At 36.0% G+C, this 27,525-nt stretch overlaps 1 protein-coding gene across 3 annotated transcripts in view; it reads right to left on the bottom strand.

Annotated features, from left to right (window-relative positions):
- LOC139964261 (voltage-dependent calcium channel type A subunit alpha-1-like) overlaps window positions 1-27,525 on the bottom strand; it is a 270,526-nt gene that overhangs the window by 170,668 nt on the left and 72,333 nt on the right. For 2 of the 3 annotated variants that reach the window (XM_071965717.1, XM_071965716.1), the window contains exons 2-3: window positions 12,357-12,536; window positions 7,761-7,980 (exon numbers count right to left, since the gene is read on the bottom strand). In XM_071965717.1, the coding sequence (XP_071821818.1) occupies window positions 7,761-7,980; window positions 12,357-12,501 (365 nt within the window). In that variant the 5' untranslated portion in view covers window positions 12,502-12,536. Of the gene's footprint in view, window positions 1-7,760; window positions 7,981-12,356; window positions 12,537-20,475; window positions 20,530-27,525 lie in introns of all 3 variants that reach the window. The other variant, XM_071965715.1, reaches the window with a different exon arrangement.

Below are 27,525 nucleotides of genomic sequence, written 5' to 3' on the forward strand. Positions count from 1 at the left end.
GTATAAGTACTGAATATTGTACAGGTACCCATCTATCTCCAACAAAAGGACTGAATAAGTAATGTAATTGGCTTGAAGCATCTGTACTTTCGTGTCAATACCGAAAACATGTTAATACCGATCACAGTATGAATAGATTTGACCACTTTACAGATAGGACTTGTAATACATAAAGCTCGTGCATTTTGAACGCTGGTGCAGGGAATACACATAATGGCTGCCGCAGTAGAATGCAGCAGCACCCTGTTCTAATTAAGCGATTAAATCGCAAGGCAATTTCAACCTAAATTACATATAGTTGCAGCCTGCCGTATTTTGCAAAGTGTATACTATATACTGCTGTTTGTAACAAAACAGTAGATGATACACTTAGCTATAGAGGTTTTCGCCACTGTACTACAATAATTACACAACACTTATTTCAATGGTGTTATTATGGAGTAATGCCATACTATACAGTGTGTGCTCAATTTGAGACTAATAAAAACCTAACTATACGTCAGGAACAATTATATGCATTTATGATGTGAGACTTATTTAATGCGTAGATTGTCTCAATGTAAATAGGTAATTAATAACTACAGGACGTATGAGGTCTAATGGTGCGCCTAGCGTGTTATAATTCCTGAAATCGACATAATGTGTCAAATAATCAAGTACTTTAAACATTGACATTTATGACAGAGTCACCTTCAATGGAAAGTGCGAGAAATTGACAAAAGTTAATCCGAAATATGCCGATAAGTTCTTCCAATCAGAACCTTCTAATCTGAATTAATAAGAACACGACAAAACTGTCATTTGTGGAGAGAAATCGTCCGATATCAATTATGCGACCGTTTTGTCCAATGAGAGCACGAGAAATTGACAAATGTCAATTTAAGTCGATATAATTATGTCGATTCCATGGACTTACGCCAGAGCGCACCATATAAGTCAGGTTCATGGTTCCAGTAGTAACAATTATCAATCGCCTTGCCTTGGTTTACCTTTATTTAGTGTTATATTTAGATCTGGTCTAACCTGACCAGAAGGTGGGGCTAAAAAACAAGTTTGTTTTTGATTTAAAATGGTAAGGTTAATAAAGACACTATACTGAGAATTACTCAGACTGACTATAGGGTAGCAATTGATTTAAATAAGACATCCATGAAGTGAACGTACAATGTAGTAATGAATAAATTCATTTCCTTCGATTGTCAAGAAATCGAAATTTTGATCATTCTTTGATATCAAATGTGATTATTCAGGTTTTTGAATTTGTAGTGTACACTATCGAATGAACTAAAATGCATCTAAATCACCTCAACACGCTGTCGTTTTCTTTGTTTTACGATCATTTACATAGATCATATTCTACATGCTCACTAAAATTAAATGTAGTTTCTTTGTTTATTTGATATATCTACACGGTAGTGCTGGATGGAATTATAGACCACAAAAAGCAAACGTTTGAAAACTCAAACAATCCGTGATACTAAAGCGAACGACTAGTACAAACATTCTCAACCAACATTCTGCCTAGAAAAGGTTATCGTTTAATGTTTCAATTAATTGGGGTTTTTTCCCTCCATCCCTTTGGACTATAATCTGTAGTAATGTTATACTCTCTTGCGGGTATATTTCCAGGAAGTTCAAATACGTATGATGTTTTAACCAATCACAATGACGGCAATGATATGGTTTAGGTTTACTTTGCTTATCAAATTGATGTGCACTCCCTACGTTGCAGACATGTTTGAAAAGAGTTTGAGTCTGTCACGAGATCAATTATGATCTCGTGACAATTTTTGCCTTAAACATTGAGTAAATTGAACATGAGAACATAAGCTATTATCAACATTGTGAACATTTACTACCGATATTGAGAACATTTTATCAGTACTGAGAATATATATATATATATATATATATATATAGATAGATAGATAGATATATATATATATATATATATATATATTAGATATTATATATATAGATATATATATATATACACACACATTAAACAATGAGAACATAATATAAACAATGAGAACATAATATCGGCAGTGAAAACGTATTTATCAGAATTGGGAACATATTAACAGCAGTATTAAAGATAAAACCATGAAGCCGACTGAATTTAAGGACGAATATCAAAGTCATTACGTCATAACCATTACAGTCAAGGGGTTGATTAGTAGGAGAATGTTGACAATGTCAATCAACCCCACTTAGATACATGCATGGTTACGGTATATGAAGAAGGTCAATGTTATCCTTTGTGTGTTTGGTGTAAAGTGCCGATCATTTGACTGAGGAAATCAAGGAATAGAAATTCACGTCGGATGTAGAGTAGTTTTTTTTTTAATCATGAATGAGTTTCTGCATGTCCCGTTGTATAGTCTTCATGTGTGGAGACAATACAGCCGTCAACCGCCAACGTAATCAATGAGAAGCGATGTGCCCTGAAGTACATAATCTGCATATGCTAAAAGCTACAAGTGCTAAAAGCTACAAAAGCTAAAAGCTGCTAAAAGCTACAAAAGCTACAAAGCTACAACCACTTCATGTTGGACATGCTGGGCAAAGTAGATTCGGAGATAAGAAAAAAAAGACAGTGAACCTATAAGAATGAGTCTAAAGTGGTGATGGTTGTACTGTATAGGCATTGTGAGTTAGCGTTAATGTTAATTTTTTAGTGTTTACGATTACTTTGACCTATTTCATGACCTACTAATATTATTTTGGGGGGGGGGGTGAAAGCGGGGGGGGGGGGGGTGTTTAGAGATATACGTAAACCTATGCATCTTTTAAGTTTGTCATTTTAATTTTAAGATATCTGCATTAATAAACATATTTTGATATTATAAATTCTATGTAGAGATTCGCCAAAAATGAAATTGGAAACGTTAAGATTACTCTAAATAAAAAGCATCTATGGATTTACCGATATCATTCAAATCAAGAACATATGTTGTTGTTCCCTCTTAATATTTTGCGCGTATGCTACTTGCATATTCCATATAACATACACTGGAGGGCAAAAGTTCAATACCTGTGAAGCTTCATGTATATATATGTATAGACATAAAAATAGATATAATTATGTGAAGAAGAAAAAACGAACGGTGATTGCGAATGTTTCGTTACAGAAAAAAGTATGTTATGGCAGGTATCAAGATTATCCTTTTGAGAGGTCATTAATATGCTAGGATTATTTGATGAAATATACAGTACACCGTTGGTTTTATTTGATAGCATATTACTGGAAGAAAAAAACACCCATTTTGTCTTAAAGTACCAAGCCTTGGGCATCGCTACAGTTTGCTTCAAGAACGTATTAAGCCGTTGCATGCAGCACGTTGTTATTGGAGCAATGACCGTTTTGAGGAAAGCTTCAAATTGGTAAAACGTTTTGCTCCCAAATTTTTGAATTCGAATTATATAGAGGGTATTAATAATGTTGTTAATCGTTGTTTGTTTCACACAGTTAAATACCATCCATTTGAGCAAACCGAAAGCCTCAGTGCAAAATATTTGGGAGTAATCGTTTCCGGAACAAATTTCTGTTACACAGATATATTCATATTAAAGTTAATCACAGTTTATAGGTATAAAAAACAAGGGAGATCCTACTTTTGAACGTATCCGGAAACAAATTCTCAATTTCTTCTTCTATAATTCTTTTTCTTCATAAAACGGAAGTTTCTATTCAAAAAGTGTTAGTGAGTGGGAGGGATCCGAAAAATCGGAATTGATGTGAGTGAGGTCAGTGATGGAAGGTCGCACGTGATCTCAGTTACGCCTCCAGGGCTCGGGGACCTGGCTTTTGTGCCCCCAGCCCCACCCCACCGGATTCAAGTATTCCGTGTGACATGATTGGCCAAAGGATTCAAGTCGGTTTAAGACTCATTCGCCATTTTAAAAGCAGTTTATAATTATCCACCCATATATACTCTGTTATGCCATTACGTTAACTTTTTATTTTATTTTGTATAATGATTTCGTAAGGGCGTTTGCATAAGCCTATCTACATATACTTGACCAAGTATGTATTACGGTGTTTATAGCGGGAATTTCCCGCCATGCATAAATCTGGCCTGCCGCTTTTGGTCTGAGATACAGTCGGTTTCCTTGTCGACGATAGTCTGCGCGCAATATCTACAAAGTAATCAATTTGATTGACCTAGTTTCAAAATTCTCGCAGCACCGAGTAAAAAGCTAATTACGTCCCGTGTATATGCCTCGGTCTTCTGTGCGTATATATACTGTATGTTAGGCTAAATAACATAGACTATATTTCGGACACTTTTGATATACCTTTTTATCTCTTTGGTAAGTTCGTCTGAATAGTTTGATACCGATATCACAATTTTAATCTGCAGTTCTCTTTTCTACACGTAACAATATCAAAGTTTGGCATTAGTTCTACAGTTGACGCTATATGTAAGTAATATGCATTTATTTTTATCCCAGCGTCAGCATTGATTTTATATGGAGAACAAAAAAAGAAACTGTGGAGTGGTGGTTGTACATAATTTAACTCTGCAGCTGCCAATTACCGAAATAACTCAAGATACGGCGGAAGTATTTTCAATGATTCGTTCCATTTCCAACTTCCATGCACTATACTTTTTAAATGTAGCTGATATCGTATGTGTATGAGTCAATGACGTTGATTGAATGTTTCCTGATAAATGCTTTAAATATATATATATATATATATATATATAAATATATATATATATATATACACGAGCGACGACCTCACCTGTCTCCTCACAACATCTGCATACTCTCTCTAACGTGTCTAAAGTGACATGGTAACCTTTTGACACTGACTTTTATTTTGACCTTTCACCTCCGTTAAACCTACTGTACTTCCTTCTGGCCAGCGGTTCTCCATTGGACCGCGCAAATACGTAACCATGGCTACCGGCGGTCAAGATAAACGCAGCTCTTGACAGCTCTATAGAGTACACAGCTGAAAACGTTCGGTGGTAACATGAGGGTCATAGGTTGACCAGAGGTGACCGCTCACCATGGAAGGTCAGTGTCAAATGTTACTATAGATCACTCTATATACGTTAGAGCAATGACACAGATTTTGCGAGCAGATCGAGGTATAACTAAGCAACGGAAGAAAATATCCACATTGTAGATATACAGTCATATAGAAAGGTATAACGCAAAATCAATACGTTACGTTATAGCCTAATGAAGAAAACTATGTATAAAGATTATTCGGCTTTAAGTACATGGAGACACCATGCGTTAATTAGCTTATAGCTATCTGGAAAACACGAGACAGAAACTAACCAGATTTATATATGACTTAAATTCGTCCTCTTCGTGATATTTTCTACATTTCATATTTTGTTCAATTGAACCGTCATTTGAAATTTATTAAATTTATTATAGGGATCGAGTTTGAAGTATAGTGACCAATATAAACTGATTAGGAATAATTTAAATTTCTGGTCAACAACATGACAGTTGGAAAAATTGTATCCATGCAACATTCTGAAAATAATTTAAGTTGATCGCACTCTTGACAGGATAATTCTGATTCCTGAGTCAAATAATATGACACTATTTCTAATTTTAGGCTTACATTATTACATGATTTGACGAAATTACAAAACTTACAATTAACGAAATATTATTTCTAACTCCTTATAAAAATCCATAATAAAGTTGAAAATAATTTAAAGCTAACTTTAAAGTTGTCAGTGTAACATAGTAATGGTCAGTCTGGTCACCAACAATTCTGCTGACTCCTCCTTACGAATCCATTCACCCAGCGGAAATAATAATTCTAGTTGAAATATTATGATTCTACACCTCCCCTCCCTCCCCACCCCATCAATCAAAAGACCCTAGTTACGTCACTGTACTGTATATGCATACAAAAGATGCTAGTTAAATTTGTTTGGCGAACCGTGTAAGTAGGGCTATACATTATAGTGTATAGTGTATATCTGTTTGTAAGTATCGTCTGTTACAGGTTTACAGTACACCAACCATGAACAGTGTTATGTTAAACGCAGTAAAAGTCGTTTATCACATAACATTACCGCGTTCATTGTGCTGGTAGAAAGGCGTATGTACAGTATGCCTACAGTAGTATGAGATATATGTACGTCTTCCCGGACGATAGCATTTTGTTATGTATTGTGCTCCGTAAGCAATAGTTTACGCATTATGTTATGTATTGTGCTTCGTAAGCAATAGTTTAAGCATTTTGTTATGTATTTTGTTCCGTAAGTTATGTTTGAGCATTTTGTTATGTATTGTGTTTCGTAAGTAATAGTTGAAGCATTTTGTTATGTATTGTGTTCCGTAAGCAATAGTTTACCCATTTTGTTATGTATTGTGCTCCGTAAGCAATCGTTTAAGCTTGTTGTTATGTATTGTGTCTCGTAAGTAATGTTTAAGCATTTTGTTATTTATTGTGTTCCGTTATTAAGAGTTTATATTAATCAACTTGTTACTGCACCATCTACAAATGTTCATATCAGTAAGTTCGGATGGCAACTTAAAATATAAACAAAAGAAACAAGCTGGTATTGTAACGAATTTCACCTCAATCATTGCTCTAGGGGTATTTATCATCAAAATCAATATCATCATATCAATAAGATAAACCCCTTGATTAAAATGGAATGGCCCGACTGACACAAACCAGTGACATGAGCCTACTTGGTCCTCTGAAGGTGAAAAACACACAACTTTTCACGTGACAGGGGCTTCGGTATGTTTTCATGATGGGTATTCCATGTCATATTGTTTGTCAGGTATGACGTCATGACCCCTCCACCTCTCACCCCCCCCCCCCCGGTTGTAGTAAATGAAGCATGAGCTTCTATCGTATCATTACAGTTTTCCAAGAAACGTCATACTTTAAAATAGCTGCACCGTCACCGTTTTACCTGGTGCTTACTAATATATTATTGTAAAGTTAAGCCCAAGTGTCTTCCGGTTTGCTTGTGACAGGTTTTCTGCAGAATTGTGATGGACTTGATTAGCATGTGTCATTTATTTATTTATTTTTTTTTAATGAAATTAATGCTTTGTAAGTAGTCCCATCAGGACTGTCCAAAAAAAATTGTCAACTCCCTCTTGAGTTCTTCAATATCATGTTCGCGGTAATCAAACGAAGCTGAGTGGATAAAATCCAAATTTTAGCAGGCATAACTTCAAAATAATAGCTTTAAATTCTTATGTCTAGCAGGTTTTTATCTTTTTAAATATCGCCGTCATGGGCTTACAGCCAATATAACTCCATACCATGATTTTCTCTCTATTAATAAGGTTGGTTTACAGTTTATATTGTATCATTAAAAATATATTTTATTACTCGGGATAGTTTTTCTTGACAACATTGGCTATGAGATGGAGAATAATATCAGATAATCTTGGCCGAGTAATTTATATATATATATATATATATATATATATATATATACATATACATCCAGTAACAAATATTCTCGCCCTCCGAACAGCCACCTCACAGACACCTTACAGTATCCTGTTTCTTATTGCCATTAAAACCCCTGCAAATACGAATATGCGAGTCGCTCATTATGATTTTTCCCTTTCTTTATAAACAGCCTGTTATCGTACAGTATATAATATATCTCTCTCTCAAACACACGCGCAATTCACTCACTCGCTCACTCACTCACTGACTGTGTTATATCCATATATATATATATATATATTACATGCGCCTTCAGCAACAATATGGTCTAAATAAAGGTAATTGTACTCACTCGAGTTCTCGTCTTTCTCGCTGTTGCTTGGTCAGTTTATCAGACGATTTCTTGTACTGTTCGGCGGCTAGGGCCGCATCACGATAGTTCACTTCAACCCCAAACCGCCGGTCCAGGTAAAGCTCAGATGGTACGTTATTTTCGTCAATCTGGCCCGATGCAACCAAACGTTGAATTTCACGCTGGGTCTCGAGATCTGGGAAGGAGCCGTCATCGCTACCTAATAAAGAGGGCGGCAAACGTAAACAAATCAAATTTAAAATCCTTCTTCTCAAGAGAATGGAAAGCTCAGTAGAGTATTACATGATTATCTTTTAAATTTTCTATCAATTAATATATGGTCTATATATAAAACCAACCTATCAACATATCACACATTGTTGCACTAGCCTTGAAAAGGTGCGAGGGGGTGGAGGGGGAGGGGTGACGAAAAGGGGACTTCAAAAGTCACCGAAAAGTTAATCTGGCCCGAGGAAAGAAATATCGACCCACAATCTTGCACTCATTGAATAAAAATAAATAATTATATACATGGACTGGACACGTGTGGTTGTGGGGGTGTGTGGGGTGGAGGTGGGGTTAGCGAAATGACGCACTGGGCAAGATCGGGGGTGGGATATGTGCCACCATAATAACTGCATTAAGCTTCTATATCTGTAAGGAATATTCTGTAAGTAATACCCATTGTAAATTATCAAAAGGCGATCGCACGAGTTTTATCCTCTTTAGAAAGGCCTCTTTTAAAACTTTTACTTATATTAAGTATTAAACGTTCAGAAAAGAAAACACATTGGTATCTTCGAGTGTATGTGGAAGGGGTACGTATGATACATGTATCTTATTTAACTTTCAAAGGAAATGAACCCTTTAGTTTATAAAGTAGCCAACATTTCTTCTGTACAAGGATGGTAATGAATACTTGTTTGCCAATATAGGAAAAGCTAGTTGTAATGCAGGCGTCACACTGTCGCGAAATTGACACCAGATGGCCATACAAATATGGAATTTTGAATTTCGCACAAAGATGCCCCCGAACTTGGTCAACAGCCAATCAACAGCCGAAGCAAATACGATGCCTACAGAAAGTCACACAATGGCACCCGAACTACACACGAAGGCAACACGAAGATGTGCATTTCTATTTAAGTAGTTTACGCGCAGGACACACGAAGGCCACGAAGGCCACACGATGGCTATACACGACGACGTATTGATAAGTACATTGTCGAATGCTAGAAAGGCAAATAGCAAGAAATGACAAAGTGAAATAAAATAAGGCTTTTTTATTGTAAGAGGAGGTGCTGGGCCTGTAAAAGTTGCTCATCATGTTCTCTGAGGTACATCAAAAGAAGCAATGCTGCTGCTTTCTTTTTCCTGGTTGTCTCATCACCAAAGTTTGCCATTCTGCAGGAACTGAATTGTGGTTAGTTGTGATTGTGATTGTAGCTTTGGGAGTTAAACACGCCTCTACTCTGTAGAGTTGCTTAGGACTGATGAGGAAGATGCTCTGATGCTGGCCTTTATATGCCCACGTTACCATGACACCTGGGAAACGCTTTAGGTTCTCAAATTCGGCTGTCTTCGCCGACACCGTGGTCCCATCTCGATGTCATCGTACTATATTACGATGGTTACACGACGGCATTGCGAGGGCTTCACGTAGTCGTGTTGCCTTGCTAAGACAATCGGGCAGCTTCTTGTTTCCTTCGTATTGTCTTCGTGAGAAAATTGTCTTCGCGAAAATGCCCGATGGCACCGATGATCACACGAATTAAAAACGAAGATTACACGATTTGACAAGATGCCCTCACGATGGCCTTACGAAGGGCAAAATGGACACACGAATTCAACACGAAAGTGAACCTTCGCAAGGTCTTCCGGCAATTTTTTGGCATGCCAAAGATTTTGCCACCGCTCACGAAGTTGCTGCCGGAGCCTGAGAAACTCCACAGGCGGTCATACGATGGCTTAAGATGGCCTCACGAATGGCCCGATGGTTTTTACGATCAGAGCCGAATTTGTAAGTATTCTTTATCGTGTGTCCATCTGGTGTCAACTTCGTGACAGTGTGACGCCAGCATAACAGTTAGTTCTCTTGATGGACGCCCAACCTTTACTTATCTTTCAAAAGCTTTACTTAAAGCAACCCTTTCAGTCTCGTGTAGGCAAGTTATATATATATATATATATATATTTTATTCAATTTAATTGAGATTCACACATAATTAAATTGCAAATGAACCACACTAAAATGGAGGCACTAATAACGAGTAAGAATGAATTTAATTGGATGTCATTTGACAAGCACTTCGTCATCCGGACACATTCAATAGAATTAATATATCCTCTAACAAAACTGAATATTCCAAAACTGATGTTACAAAAAGTTTTAATAAACACATCTGCAAGCAAATTGGAACACTGGAACAACTTTTTTTGCTCTTTCGCATTTTCAAACGGAAAATTTTACAAGATAAACTAAAATGATAGACCTATACATCGTTTTGGTATTTTAGTATAAAAAAGCATCGGGAAATTGATTAATACTTTGCAAGTCATATATTGGCCTTACTAGGTGACTTTAAGAATAAGTAATGTTTCAATAATTATTCCAGGTTTGAAGATGTTCAGCTTTAATGGTGTATGCTCAATCTCTGGGAAGTCTTTCAGGCAAAATTGATGATAAGGGATGATGAGAACCCCCCCCCCCCTATATTTGGATTTTATAAATCCTTTAGATGTTATATGGTGCAATATTTATAAGGTTATTTACCAGTACTAGTTGTGTATCTGAGGATGTAATTATGTCATGGGCATAAAAAAGTGTTGCTAGATTTATTAAGCGACATTAAGCAATATGAAATGTAAAAAATAAAATGGTTTTAAATAAGAATCGTCACTATAGGGTCGATCTATTTGGTATAGCCTGTGTAATAACATTATAAATAAGTATTAAAGTATATCGCAGAGTTGTCAGTCTTGCTGTGGTAGAACCAAACAAATTACCGATCAAATTGGATACAAGAAACCAAACCAAGGTCTGGGAAACAGTGGGGAGGGGGGGGGGGGAGAGGACCCCCTTTGTCCCCGCCCCGTTATCCCGCCCATGCTCAAAGATTTAAAATGATAAGGAAACACAACTTGGACTGGGAGCATTGCGTTTTTTATTTAAGGTTGCTCAAGCAGATTAACATTAATGTTGTGCCGAAAAATTGTCACCCACTGCAAAACGATAAAACGTAAATACGTTGCAACCGAAAACGTTTTTGGAGCATGCTGGGTGGAATTTCAGAACTGTCCCTTAAAATTCGACCAAGTTATAGACTTACGTCATTGACACGCAGAACGCATATGTATCACAAACATCCCATTGTGGTTGATTTTGCAACTGTGCAATACATATAAACACCTATTTTTACTTTTACTTTTGTCTAAGTTTTGAATTCGTTCCCACAATTATTCCAATGTATACATCCCCATAGATCTGTAGAACGATATTAACGATATTCCATGCATACAACATGCTCTAAGCTAATCATGATATTGTATTGGAATAGCGTATATGGATGTTCATAGCTCAACTTCACTTCCCTATAGTTGCATGCACCACGGAACGGTCTTAGTTAATACATACACCCTGCAGTCTGCAGTTCTATCATGCATATGGATGTCGCTTATAATTGGAACGCAGAGATTAAAGTACATCTTCTCCAGAAAGCACGATGGACTGCGTACCCGTACTTTTTGGATGAATAGTATACAATATTAAAGACGGAAGGAACGGTATCCGATCAGCAAATATCAACTCTGTGCATGTAGGCTAATCATATATGAAGCCGTAATGCTGAATTTCATGTTGAGAATTTTCAATATATGGGTCTATAGATGCATGTTGTCACACAGTAGTTTGCTGTCGTTAAATTGTACAATGATCAGCACTAGAAAACTGACCATGGGAAATTTTATAAGCAAATTCTTATTTGGCTCGAACGAAATTCGAACCAGCGACCTCAGAATTACAAGTCCTTGTTTCTCACTGATTTCAGGCTCTGTTTGTTGTTGCCAGATACATTGCACAAGAATACCACCAAATTCGAAACATTTATGTCTTCGTCGAAAGATGTGGTTAAGACCTATAAAATGCAGAACTTTTCCAGCATTTTGTATTAAGCAATCAAATCCACCTACTGGAATATCACCTTAGAGGTGGTGCATCTTCTCGATGTATCATGGCAATTTATAGCATGACATACGTGCTTTTGAAATCAACAGTCCATCAGTCAAGTATATTTGCTACATTCCATTCTGAACATAAATATAGATGGTATCAAATACAGTAAACAGTACATATAGAGAATCGATATAATATATGTGAGATGGAAGTAGAGGAACCAGAAATAAGTGGATACTTCTCTGGTCTGGTCCCTTTGTAACATAGATTGTGCAATGTAAAACACCCCCCCTTCCTCCCCCAAGATAACCATCAAAACTGGATCGTGAGTTAATTTGTACTCATGTTCTTACTTAGTTTGATTGTATGATCCATCTCTAAGGAGAAGACCGATCACCATAAAATTGTGAAAATATCATACTTACGGCGGAAGTCAAGTGGTGACGGTGACCGCGGTGTTTGTGGTGTTCTCGGTGTATGTAATGAAAGGTTTGGTGTTCTGTCACCCGGGCTGTGCGAGGCCGAGTGTGGCCTCGGCTTAGCCCGAGTGCGTGCTCCGACTTTCAACATACCGACTCTTGCACCGACAGCCCCTGATACCTGGGCTGTAGATAAAAAGGGAAATAAAGAAACTGTTATAGGCAAGGCTTCAGGCAAACCATGAGAACATTTTATAGCAGTATCACAATGCGGTGTTTTGGATGAATACCATTGCACACATATGTAAGGAATACCCAAAAAACATCATTACAAGCGAGTTGCAGTGGACATGTTCATTCTACTTCACGAATATGTGTAGGTTATTTGAAAGCATTATCATTTTCACGAATTATTCATTATTCCCTGACTTAGGTGGAGTGTTAGTTTTTTTCAAATATTAGCCTCAAGTTTACCTCGAGTGACGGTGACATTATAGCTTGTTTCTTAGGGTTTGAGCATGTGTGACCATTGTCTGATTTTCTAGCATATTCTAATAACAAGGCTGTTGGCCTTTTTAATAACATGTTCGCATTTTTCAATACGGTATACGTAGACGGCAAAAAGGCGAATAGAGGGCGACAAATAGAAATACTTCTTCATTAGGGTTACAGGAAGCGATACTTTGAAAGTCGTCTGAACGATTCAAGCGTCTCATAATGTTGACATCATATGAAACAATATATATAGATAGGGTACATCATAAGCGGTCGTTAAACAGAGGTTTCATGTCGCCGTGTATTTGAAGATATGCGAATGTGCTGTACAGCTTGTATATGTTTAATACACTGTATAGTTACCAGCGTTTGTAAGGAATTGAATTCAACTAAACATGTTTGTGTCAAATGATATAGGCCTACATTTAGGCCTTTGTCTTCCACTAGTAAGCAATGTTATATAGTGTCACGTGTTTTAACTACAGACGTTCCGCCGTGCAGTATATCAATTTTGTACTGGATGGAACGAATGTACGGATGCTGTACACACAGAAAAAAAACCCACATTCATACTGTAATAACAAAGATTGTAAACTCCCGGAAAATAGAACGATATATAGATCATGACTAGGGCCTGTGTGCAATTTTGGGGGAGGATAATTAAACAGCTTTAGCTCATGAAATGTATGTAAACAGACATATGATCTTATATAAGCCCTCCGGTATTGGTTCTTGCAGAAGATTTAACACGTAAAAACATCTACTGTCTGATGCTGAGGCTGATGAGAGAAGTGCTGAGTTTATGTATTGCAGAATATGTGTATTGTAAGTGCAGTGAATACATGATGTACTGTATATATATATATATATATATATATATATATATATATATAAAATATAAAATACTATACTAAAAATTTGTCCAAAGCTATTAACAGCCACTTCATAAAAAATAAATAAATCTACAATAAAGTCTTTCTATTGCAGTATGTTATAACCGTTCACTGAAGGGAGTAATACAACGTAGCAATGTATGCAATATGTCATACTGCATACACATGAATGTTAATAATTTAACGGGGGTGTGGATGAGGTGGGGATGGGGATGGTTGAGACTTCTTCTTTTGTCTGTACATGTCAATAATGTATTGCATATATTTCGACCAAGACCAAATGTTTTCATGAATTTGGAAGAAGGGGAACAAATCACAAGAAACCACTGCACAATAAATCTGAATGTAATGTATATTAATAGCACGTAATACGAGACGGAGAGAAGGTTAACTTAGTCGTTATGTATTGCACGTATACTCCCCCCTCCCCACCCACCCAAAAAAAACCCACCTTACTGTATGCATCATGACACACGCGCTGCCATATCATGGGTACCAAACAATTAATGGGTCTCTATAAAGAGAACATTAATCTCCTTTGATATAAATGAGTATATGTTTGAGAGAAGCCGCTTCAATAGGTAGAACCACGTTTTTTTTAAAACTTTCGTCTGTCTGATAATATGTTCTTTATTCATGTTAGTAAACGTGTGAATTCCACTTGAATTACTAAGAGGATTACAAATGTTTAATTCCCTAAAACTAGGCCATTGATGCCACTTTTCCCTCAATGAACTTGTACTTGGTTTTACTAGCCTTCCTATTGTACCGTGATGAACGACTTGATGTGACAGGGGATTAATCATTTATGATATTGAATTTCAAACCTATTTCATAAACTGAAACAACTCTATATACATATATATATATATTTAAAAAAAATAACGGAAGGCCCACAAGACAATTGCTCATTACAATATTAACACATTAAAGACTATTGTTTTCATGTAATTGCATTCATTTGATTCATGTTTCGTACATTTCTTATATCAAAGATACATACGTTTTGGAAACGCATATTGGAAACACATATTGGAAACACATACAGTACTTGGGAACTAGCAAAATATATATGCCGTTCGCAAAGGTTAATATAGACACCAACCGTTTTTTGTCAGACTTTGATCAAAGTGGACTCTTTGTCTTTTAAAGTAGAATATTTTGGTATTAAAGGAATTGTCTGGTGGAAGATTTTGATACATTGTCCTTGTAGTTATTATTTTTCTCTTTCTAACCATGTAAAAATTGTCCCCATTCGACATTTTTTTCTTGTAGAAATCTGGTTTTCAAATTCACCAGTTTCTCACCAAAAGTACCGTTTGTTCGAACGCTTCAATATGGTGTTTGACGTAGTGCTTGCAGATAGGCAAAACAGGCGACTTGAAGTTAGCACTCCCAATTCCGCAGCAAATTAACTCACGTGTAAGCACATTGAATTGCCTCATATATATAACGTACATACTCGCGAACGTATATACTACGATGCTCAGTTGGTGTACTTGTATAGCGTTACACATAACACTCACACTCACACTCAAACCACAGTTCATTAACTGTTCTTCGAACTCGCTGAAATAAAATTCACGGTTCAAATTAACAGTAAAAGGAAACTAATAAAGTATTCGTTAAACCGAAAGATGAAACTTGGCGGGATCGATGTCATCGCAGAACTGTCCGATTGTAAACGTTAGGGTAGCCTATACACGCGAACATTCTTCGCGCTGGTGCTGGATACCGCGATGTATAAACAACGAAGAGCCTGCTGTTAAAATTTACCTTGTGTTACACAAAGACCACGGAACCACCGCTCAAATACATGGTGGCTTAAGGAGTTTTTGAAAACATATCTAATTTTTAAGAAATTTCACCGGAAATTAAGGAAGAAATTTATCTGTATACACACGCTGTTTTTGTTGTGATTACCGTATAGGTACTGTGCGGAGGGTGGGTTATGACGCAATCTGCTATGGCAGAGCTGACGTCACGTATTGTACTGTTCAAATCATATTTGAAATGTCTATCCATAACGATTAAAAAATCGTTTCTCTGTCAAACGCAACATTAGCGTTCTCATACTTTGACAACATGTTTGGAAAATTATTTACTATTTTTTAAGGTAACTTCTTTGGGCCACCAGACAATCCTTTTAAATGCACTTGGTAGATATCTGTATATAAGCTCTAGAATATCATATGGCAATTTCATTGTAGCTGGGGTGGGGCTACTTAAGGTTGGGAAGAATGATTATATAACTTTGGTGCTTAATTTACGCATATACACATTTGATCATGTATATATATGAAATATGTTAATTTATTGCAGTAGCAAAGATTTTATATGTCCATTTCAAAGCGACAGAATCTTTTTTCGTCTTCTTTCTCAGAGTAGTAATCCGTTTTATTTTGTATAGTATTTTTAAAAACACTCACCCTATTTTTTATGATATCACCTTCAGTATACAAAAGCGATAAAAACTGGTAGGAGTCTCCTGAAGTTTAAGTTTGATATCGGAACAGTCAAATGTTTTAATTGAACAAAAAAGCAGTGAAAATAATAATATAGGCCTATTTGTTGCGGCATTGGTTACGTCGTTTCTTTAAAGAAACGAAATCAAATTTGTTCCCCAAATTGAAAAGGTCCTTTCTAAAATAAGTAGTTCAAGTAAGTATTAATCTTGTGCCAAATGTCAGGGGTCATTATGTTTTCTATATGAAAACAATATGTGCTGTTACTAGATAATGAAACCGCAATCCTCTATAATGTATTTTTCAGATATGAAAACTTGTGCAGCTTTCTCCTTGTATAGCTCACACTTCGAGCATGCAAACTGGGAGGAGATTAGCCTTGATAAAACAGATTAGTCCCTGAAAAGGTCAGTTTACAAACGGGGAATAGTTGTAATTAATTGGAAACAAAGTAGCGCATGGCTGTGTGGCTTGCGCACATACATATCATAAGGATATACTGGGGTATAGGATTGTTTATGTGCCTATAGGTTAAAACATAGTTTTGGCGTGAGCGTAGGTTGATATATATGTACCAAGTTAGACATGTTAGGCTATGATTCTATCGTATGGAAAGTTTTTTGTTACGGACGAGAGAATGGAGATGAGGAGAAATAACTGTTAATGATGGAAGTTATAATATGCACTTAAAGTTTTTAGCAGAGTTCGAGAAGACACATTACAGACTCTTGGTCTCAATTTCTTTTGAGGTTAAAACTAAATTCTGATAAAATGTACTGAAAGACCAAAGGAAGACGATGGAACAAGAAAAAATAAAATATGAGACAGCCATTTCAAGACCACGAGGTTTTCGCTTCATTATACTGTTACATAGAAGACATGTAAAATCTTTCCTTTACTTCTATATATAATAGTGTAATCTTGAGGAACTGGTGTGTGAACGATAAGTCCTTTTCCCAACTGAAATCGGCTGAGAACAGTTCTTGTAATTTCTATTTTTATTTATGTTTACAAAATATATTAAAGAAAGATATAATTCGGTTAAAGACAAGTAAGAAACCCACATACATATATACTGAAAACAATGTACTTTATCCTCTACATTCGCCATTTGTTAATCATTACATTACATAACTTACAACCTTAGGTTCTGGTTGAAAGCTTCTCCTTCTGCATAAAGTATAGGCCCTTGACGATTTATTACCTACAAGTGATTAACTTCACAAGAAAAATCATAAAAAATTAATATCATTAACAATTTTGTTTGATGCTATCCGCTACTAATATCCCATACCAAGGTAGTCATTATAATTTTGCTAGCCAATTTTTCATTACAAATAACGAACTAAACAGATGGAAAAACCTTGCAGTTTTGCAATTTGCTCTTTGCGTGAGCTGAATACTAATATGGGGAAGTATCTGAGCGACGAAATGTTTGGGGAAAAAATATAGAAAAAGATCATACGCTAGAGATTGATCATTTAATTTGATCAGTTGAAATCTTATTAACGGTCTTAGTCAGCGCGGGTTTGGCATGATACTTAGCAGAAAAACACTGTATTAGCCCATAACGGGTGCAACATTGGCGCACCTCCTCCTTTTGAGAAATTTCGCTAACATGGAAGATTCTTCGATGCCAAATGGGTGCCATAGTTTGTAAATTCTGAAAAAAACGTTCAAGAATTTTCGATTGTTAAATACTGAAAGCGTGGTTTGAAAATCATCGAATCGATGAATAGTGTCTGCAATTCAGGAAAACTATTAGTTAATCGAGTGTAAAAAGAAAACAATAACGTGTTCGTAAGTCCCTCATAATATACTATCTTTTCATCCCTATCCATTCACCTAGCATCATCTGTCACTCGATGTTGTAAAGTAGAGATTTAGCTATTAACCTTTTATTTTTGGTCACATGTATGTATTTCCCGTTTATTTTTGTACGGCGGATCCTCGGCAGAGGGACGGTGTGATTGGAGAGTTTCTGCAAAACATTAATCTGCAGGGTTTATATATTTTTACCATGTTACTGTGTATGGAACAAGCAGACCTACATAGAAACTTTGGAAGGCAACATACGTATAAGATGTTAGGCTATACTAAAGCAGAAGAAACTTCCACTATACGAATTCTGTCATGGTTGCAAAACAAAGGTCATATGGTGCAGCAGAACGAAAGTGTATATAATACAGCGTGAGTGTCTTACCACCACAAACCTTCATCAAATGTGTTACTGTATCAACAGCAAGATGACTGTTTATCCTAGACTAGAGTTTATGCTAGTCGAATCATTATGTATCAATCCGGAAATGTTCAGTTTGCACGGTTTTGTTTCACATTATTGATACAGGCGATGCTTGTTGAAACATTTTTTTCTTGTTGAGCACACGTTATGCGTGTGTTATTGCTGTATATAGGTGTGGAACACTATACTCGACCACTTATTAACAAGAACTATGTTTATGCTTCTTCTCCATGACCCTAAAACTACAGGAACACAATATGAGATGACAACCGTACTATTTCATATATTTAGTGAATGTTTATTTCCAGGAAATCTCCAAGAAAGATGTCTTCATATACCACGGAATAATTAAGGAAAAGATGGCAACTAAGTCGACGATACGTTGGGTTTGTGTATTTTACTGATACAATCCAGCCAGGGACGTACAGTAGCTAGAGAAATAATTGACTTGAATCTTCAATAGCTGGAAAATCGATGCTCTAAAACATGACAGTTGGAAAAATGATATCTATGCGAAATCTCGTGATAAGTTAAGCTCATACACCTCTTGGCAGGATAGTTAGATTTCTGAGTCACTGACATTAGGCAGCTTATAATAATTCTAATTATTACAAGATTTGACTAAATTGCAACTAACAATATTAACAGATATATTGTTTTTAGCTCCTTGTACAAACCATAATAATGTTGAAAATACTACAAACTTTCTTTGAAATTGTCTGAATACGGCAAATTGGCGCTCGATTAGACACCTTACCACCCGTTATAGCATATTTAGGTAGAAAGAATTGACAACCCACTCGTGTTATGTCGGAATTGGAATTTCAATTGGATCTTCAAAAATACCTTTGTCAAATTAAGAACCTATTTTTCGAATGAAGAGATGTGCGTACACATTAGTAACATTAAAGTTTTTATTTAATCAACGTCCAATCCATCACCATCGACATCATCTTACAAAGATACTTAAAGAAAGTTAACGCAGGCATAATATCATCCATTTAGACTTGAACGTTTAATTTTAAAAGAATTTGAATTCATGCATGCACTCCGATGTTTGCTCATGTTAGCCATTTTTACGGATACATGATCATAACTCAAGTTACTGGCTAAAATATTCCGAAATTGCAGAGTAGTCACACTGTATAATAATTCACGATTGCCCCTTCCCCCACCCTCCCAAAAAAGATATCGTTGTATACACTTGCCAGATGCCAGGAAATCGCATCTAACAGTGTTTAATAAACCACAGCAGATTCCAATTCTAATATAATGTACTAACGGAAGAACATACGACACATAGTACATCACATACGAGGTCACGGGCAGGCAACAGACTCCGACAACCACATTTGATACACACCCCAATGAGGTGGTGTGCGTTTGGCAAGCCGTTTTAAGTGGAATTAATGCTTCTTAAGTAGAGAAAAAGGAGGTAAATGTTAAAACGGCTTGTCATGTATGTGCGGGTGTATACTGTAGATCAGTATACAGTCTTATGTTAAGATTAAGGTTTAAACCTTCCAACAACAAAGGTTAATGTATGTTCATGTGTTAATAAGTCTTACAATACCATCAATCAGCAACCCAAACATCTGTGTTCTTTGTCTGTTAATTAACATTCTGTTATTATACGTAATTTGTAAGGTGTGAGTTTAATTGGACAGAAGTAACGATTGAATAATCGCATTACAAAGAAATTATCAAAATGAATGAAATCAAGTTTGACCTATACTTTATATATGATATTAGTTTATAAAACCATTACGTTTTTACGCAACAACAAAATGAAATGTTCTTAAACTGATAATAATAATACTTTCAGCTTCATCGTTTCAAAAAGTAAACCAAAAAAAAAAATGAATTTGAAAATTCATCTAAATGTTGCTATTAGTATTGCTGATAAATGTTAATGTGAAGGGAAGGCTGAATAACAATTCAAGTCATACATCTTAAGGTATTATTCTTGTTAGATTTAACCAACCTCTTCCAGTTATATTTATATTATGACAAACAAAAAATTATATTACATGAGGTTTGAAATGCATTTAGAGCTAAGTGTTTGAGTCTTCGTTGTTTACTTCCTGTGAAATAAGATAAAAACAAAGCAACACAAATTATAAATATGAAAAGAAAACGATGACACTATAAAATAATCGTGAACTTGATAACCTTTGTCATAAACCGTACATATGCATATAGATCAATACGCATATCGACAATACAAATGTATCATTCTTTTGGCATTTAATCTCGCCATGTTCAAAAGACGTGAACAGATCGAAGCTTCGCAGTGACTGGTTAACCGGTACACATATATAACGTGGTATACGACAAAACTTGATCACCTGCATCATTGTTAAAGAATTAGGTATTGCGTTGCGCATGTTTGATATATAAATTAAGTGCACGTGCACTATGGAGATAATAAATATGTTATAATCCCGACGTGAAAAAATAGTTGAATTACATTGCCAATTCTTGTAATATAACTACATCGTTGCTACTCAGCCTAAGTCTATATTGAAATATGAAACACATGTGACGGTATATGTATACATGCTTATACGATAAGAACGAAGCAAACACGTTAAAACCGAGATCAAACAAGATGAATCAGACATGTTGAATTGACTAACAGCCAACTTACTAATAAATCTTTCTGCATCACCCAGTTGGGACATTTCTATCCCCTGCATATTTCTTTTCGTATATATATATATATATATATATATATATATATATACATGGGCGTCAGCAGGTTTCAGAAAGTGAGGGGGACACTATACTATCTAAGCGGAGCGCCACCATTGGTTGGCGCGTAGCGTACCAGAAAATTCAGGGTACATAAGACCCCCTAGATCGCAGGAGACGGCCTTCCTGAGTCGTTTTTAGTTACATCAGAACCAGATCTGTGAGGAGAAATTTTGTCTCACAAAACTAAATTCCGACAGAAAGTACTGGTAGAAAGATGCCGTTCTGACACCAAGGGAGACGAATTACACAGCGTCCATCTCAAACGAAATATTGAAAAAGTGGCGCCGTCACCTCCGGGATGAGTGGAGTGGTATATATAATACATGCATGTAGGTGCGAGACGTCAGTTGTTATGTGCCCAGGTACTTTAATAATAATAATCAGAAAAAGGCACCGCGCGCAGAGCGTGTGTAGCGCCTAGCCGGCACTCAACAATAAAGATCTACCATATCCGGCGAATACATGTAGCCTTAATTACTTAACCCCTACACCCCTATTCGTCCGTCCAGTCCAAGGGACTGGAGGTAGTGATATGAACATAGTAACTCATCACCATCTACCTGTATGGCTTACCTAATCCCTTGGAACCCATACAAACAACATGTGTGCAAGATTCAATACACTTTCGAATGATTCCCCCCCCCCCCCCCCCGAACGAATTAAATGGGCAGATTTAGGATATTGGGAGAATGGGAGATAAATGACGGTGCAAGTGATAGATAGCAGGGCCCAGGGAGTCCAGATTTCTTGACCTTAAATAGAAAATCGCGCATATGCATGTGATTTTTTTTAATAACTACTCTGAAAAGTGGGTGGGACAAATGATATGATATCCCCTCCACTTTTGAAAGTGGGGGGGACATGTCCCCCCCGTCCCCCACCTGTTGACGCCCATGTATATATATATATATATATATGTTCTTTCACTGTTCTTGATTTTCCAACTCATTACGATTTTCAATTATATATATATAGCCTATATATATAGCCTATATATATAGCCTATATATATAGCCTATATATATAGCCTATATATATATACATGCACCACAGCATATTCAGCCAGATGATATCCCCCGGCAACATGTGTCCATCTCTTCACTTACAAATAAATTAACAGTGCTCCGTTAGGCAGGAATGACATAACAATATTTTAAATCATGTCGCTTGTATGCACGCATGTTTCAAAATTACGATCCTAGTTGAATCGTCACGTGTAAAATGAAATTCAGCAATACAGTATAAGAAAAACATCAAGGGAGAAGAAAATAACATCAAAATAGAAAAAGGAGGAGAGAAAAAATAAAGTAGTTAAAATATTCCCTAATCTGGTTGACGTCATAAAAGAATGTAAAAAAACCAATGGTTTGAACCCCAAATATTTGATGATGGGTTTTGATAATATTGTAGAGTCACGTTTCTTTAGCTGCATATTCTTATAATAACCCTATTAATATCAATTATCAGTTGTAAAATTTGCCATGAAGGTAGGTTAATGTATGCAATTGCTTAATTGTTTTGGAACCACGTTGCGGAGCTGCAATGCCCATTGAAAAATGCTTACAAAACACAGAATAAACATGTAACCATGGTGACAAAAATCTCAAAAATTTGCGATCATTCATTGATTCGTTGATGCAATAATTATACATGGGATTACAGTAACTGAATAGTTTTGTTCTGAATTATTAACTTAATTAGAATTAAAATTTGATCTTTTTAATTTTGTTATTTTATTCCATAAAGACAAAGGATAAAGATGATACTTTACTACACTGAACAACCTGAAGAAACTGTTCGTAGACAGATTCATTGTACACACAGTACTGTATATCGAGTGGTCGGAAATGAGTCTAGGCTGCTTGAACGATTTTATAATCATATAGTAGAATGGCTCTGAATGTAACCATCCGTTCATAAATGTACTTAAAAACATTGAGAGAAATCCGTGTTTCGTTAATTTACGTATCTACTGATGTAAGAGAGCATATTTACTAGCTATTCAAGTATGTAGATTAAGACTGTTTTATCAAGTCCAAAGAGAACGATAAATAATTGTAGTGGACAGTCATATGTTGATATATTGCAGCTCTATGCTACACATCGAGAGTTTCTTAGTGACGTTAATTACATTAGTCCTCTACAAGAGTGTAGAAGAGCTATTAGATTATGTCACAGAATGTCTCGAAGGCAAAGGAGAAGAAACATTATAAATTATAGAAACCACAAAAACCACAAACCACAAAAAAACCAAGAACCACAAGAAACCACAAAAAAATAATAATAAAAAGACACAAACATGTTAACATCCCACCGCCCCCTCCCCCACCACACCAACTTCAATGTAACGAACCATGTATCGTGAACAAATGTGTACATACTATATAATGCTGTTGATTATTCAAGTAAACATTGGAGACAACACTCGGATCATTGCTGAGGAATAGCATCAGAAATCATTTGATGTTTTAATAAATGGATTTGCAAAGTTAACCGTCCCGTAAGTGAGCATTATGTATACACGAGATATACTGCAACGATTTTGACATTATACTGTAACCTGAAAAATATGCTTTATACATTTGACGAATAACAATATTGTTTATATAATCGACAGCATCAACTTTCTTCAAGTGCGGTTGAAAGCAGGAAATGAAACAGAGGCAAGACAAAGGTGGCTCATTGCAAATAACGACCTAATTTTCTTGCAGTCCTTCCCTTCTCGCCCCTCTGTTGATTCATGTCCTCCATCGATTCAATCTCTTACTGTGTATCTGTACATTTGTGGTGCAAGAAACCACATGTAGGATGTAACAGCATATACATAAATATGTATCCTGTGTCTGAAACACCCTGCAATCAATCAGTTTGATACATAGCCGAAGGTTTAGCCTATTCTTAATAATTAAAAATAATGACAGTGTGTCTATAGCTTGTTTTAATGACATTGCGTTAATGACTTATACCGGAGCCGGTATCAACAGAATAGTTCATTATGTTTCAGACTTCGTGTCGGACATATATGTATATAGATATGTATATATGTATGTTTATATGTATGTTTATGTATATGTTATATATATATATGTATTTATATATATGTATTTATGTATACATACATATATATATATGCAGTATATATATATATATGTATTTTATATATATGTATTTATGTATACATACATATATATATGTGCAGTATATATATATATATATAATTGAAATCGTAGTGAGTTGAAAATCCAGAATATTTCTATGATTTAGCATGCGATTGCATGGCTCTCTGGATAACAATGCTATACGAGGTCTAGACAAGCTTGTAATTAAATGTACTGTACCGTGACTTGACGTGCACGCCACCATGCACGCACGTCTATGCAATACACAAATGAAAGGTAGACTAGCAACTAACTGAAAGTTTAACTGAAAGGGTTGCCGCTCGCAAATAATTTCTATCACCAGGTACACTCAACAGGCTAATTGCTTCAATGGACAACGTATAGATTTCATAGTTTTGGTTCAATTCCTGAGTGTTCTTGACTTTCCAAAGTCACGTTCTGTGAAGCTACTTGTACACATATAAATTGTCAATTTTCTTGGATAATAGGACCCAAATACCGCAGGCCTATACATGTGTATATGATAGCAAGTAAACAAGTACGGTAGTTGCATCAAGTGCTTCATTTATTTGTGTACAAGCAGTGTATCCGATTTATCGAGAATATGTATCAGATTTATCGAGAATAAATATACTGTACATTGTTCCAGTTTACAGCAAATTGTCCGAGGAATGCATGATTTGAAACTATATATAAGGCCCATAAGTTAGTCGGTTAAAAACACATTATTGTGTTTCTTGTGTTCTATTTTTGCCATGTGTCATGTTGCATGATAGTGTTGTGGTATGTGATCTCGGTGTGTTGCACATAGACCACTTAACACTGTCTCTTAAAATGACAGAACTGTTAGTGCTGCGCTGCTACTTCATGTTGGTGACGGGGACGCACGAAATATAATTCTTTAGTAACATATATAGTTACTGTAAATGTATTCAAAACTAAAACAAACGATGTACGTCGGTTAGGATAAAGTACCAGTGTGCCAGTTCTAGTGTACCAGTGTACCAGTTCTAGTGTACCAGTATACCAGTGTATAGCAGTTCTAGTGTACCAGTGTAACAGTGTACTATTGTACCAGTTCTTGGCTACTAGTGTGCAGTGTATCAATGTACTAGTGTACCAGTTCTAGTGTACCATCAGTTCTAGTGTACTAGTAAACCAGTGCACCAGTTCTGGGTTACTAGTCTACCAGTGTACCAGTGGACCATTTCTATTGTACTAGTGTATCATTTCTATAGTGTATCAGTGTACTAGTGTACCAGTTCTAGTGTACTAGTGTTGTTTACCAGTTCTAGTGTACCAGTGTACTAGTGTACCAGTGTACTAGTGTATCAGTTCTATAGTGTATTAGTGTACCAGTGTACCAGTTCTAGTATACTAGTGTTCTAGTGTACCAGTGACTAGTGTACCAGTGTACTAGTGTACCAGTGTACCAGTGTACTAGTGTACTAGTGTACCAGTGTACTAGTGTACCAGTTCTAGTGAACCAGTTCTAGTGTACCAGTGTACCGGTTCTAGTGTACCAGTGTACTAGTGTACCAGTGTACTAGTGTACCAGTGTACTAGTGTACCAGTGTACTAGTGTACCAGTGTACTAGTGTACCAGTGTACTAGTGTACCAGTGTACTAGTGTACCAGTGTACTAGTGTACCAGTGTACTAGTGTACCAGTGTACTAGTGTACCAGTGTACTAGTGTACCAGTGTACTAGTGTACCAGTGTACTAGTGTACCAGTTCTAGTGAACCAGTTCTAGTGTACCAGCGTACCGGTTCTAGTGTACCAGTGTACTAGTGTACCAGTTCTAGTGTACCAGTGTACAAGTGTACCAGTTCTAGCGTACTAGTGTACCAGTTCTAGTGTACCACTTCTAGAATACACAGCTGCTCCTTTTACCATAAGAGTACCTTTACACCAAGATGTTTATTGATTTCGAACCCTACTACAAAATCCTTGACACGTTAACAAAAAACGCGCCAAGCTACTCCAAGTATAACTGCCGTGCACCACAACCCCAAACTTATCTTAATCCACGCTAGGAGTGAAGAAATAGATATGTATACCGTACCTTCCGAGCAGGCTCTTTCTATTTGCTTGTTCTTTTTTTCAATTATTTTTAGCTAGTAGGTTTAATCTATTTGAATTTTGCATGGGGGATAGTGATAAAGTTACGTCTCATATCCATCATACACGCTATCACATTTCGACAATGTGCTTTTGTATCAGCCAAATTTACGTCTATATTTACTCTGCCGCATATAAGTTTGTTGTTTGTTTTTGGTACGTGTACTTTTGATTATGACATCTTAGTAGAAGAAAATAGTTCAGCTTGAAAGTTTAAAAGAATGTTTGATCTTAAAAATCAATATATCGATCAATAAATACATGCTCACTCCACTTGCCTAATTGTCTTGTATAACTCATTCTTGAAAAATGATATCATAAGTAACATTTTATATCCGTAACCCGACATCTCATTTGACGTATACGCGTTCTATGAACTGTGAATAAATCGGTATGAGATGTCATGTACTAGTGCTTGCTCTCTCACAATTCATGGAATAAAATTTGTGAGGGAATGAGGGAATGTGTTGTATAGGTTAATATTGTACAACCTTCTAAAGTGATATATATAAAGCTAAACTTACGATATATATATATAAATAAATAAATATAAATATATATATATAATATATATATATATATATATATATATATATATATATATATATATATATATATATATATATATAGTAAATAAATCAAGGAAAAACACCCCAGAAAAATTCCACTTCACGACCGGTTTCGTTCTTTTGGGACTCATCAGGCGAAGATAGGAAACGAACCCCCGGATCTTGTGTCTCAAACCGAAGTCCGTACCACTCGACCACAGTGATTCTACTGGTGTGTGAATGCGTATAAATTGGCTTAGTATAACTGTTATTGAGGGCGTATAGCCCAAGTGTTTTGATTGTACAGAGTGCACCCCTAGTACTTTCAATCTGACAATATACACAGAATAACCACTATATCGCTTAAATGGATTTATCGCTTCATACTTTGCTCCAGTGGGCATGAATGTTAAAGATGTCAGCCATAACATTTGAGGTAGTCTCGACCTTTTCAAGCTTTAATCTTTCCTTTCTGTATAGTTCCTAGAGTCAGTCTATTGTTTTAGGTGAACAAGAAAACGTCTTATTTTAACT

The sequence above is a fragment of the Apostichopus japonicus genome, chromosome 22 (assembly GCF_037975245.1).
Source record: "Apostichopus japonicus isolate 1M-3 chromosome 22, ASM3797524v1, whole genome shotgun sequence".
Classification (NCBI taxonomy): domain Eukaryota; kingdom Metazoa; phylum Echinodermata; class Holothuroidea; order Aspidochirotida; family Stichopodidae; genus Apostichopus; species Apostichopus japonicus.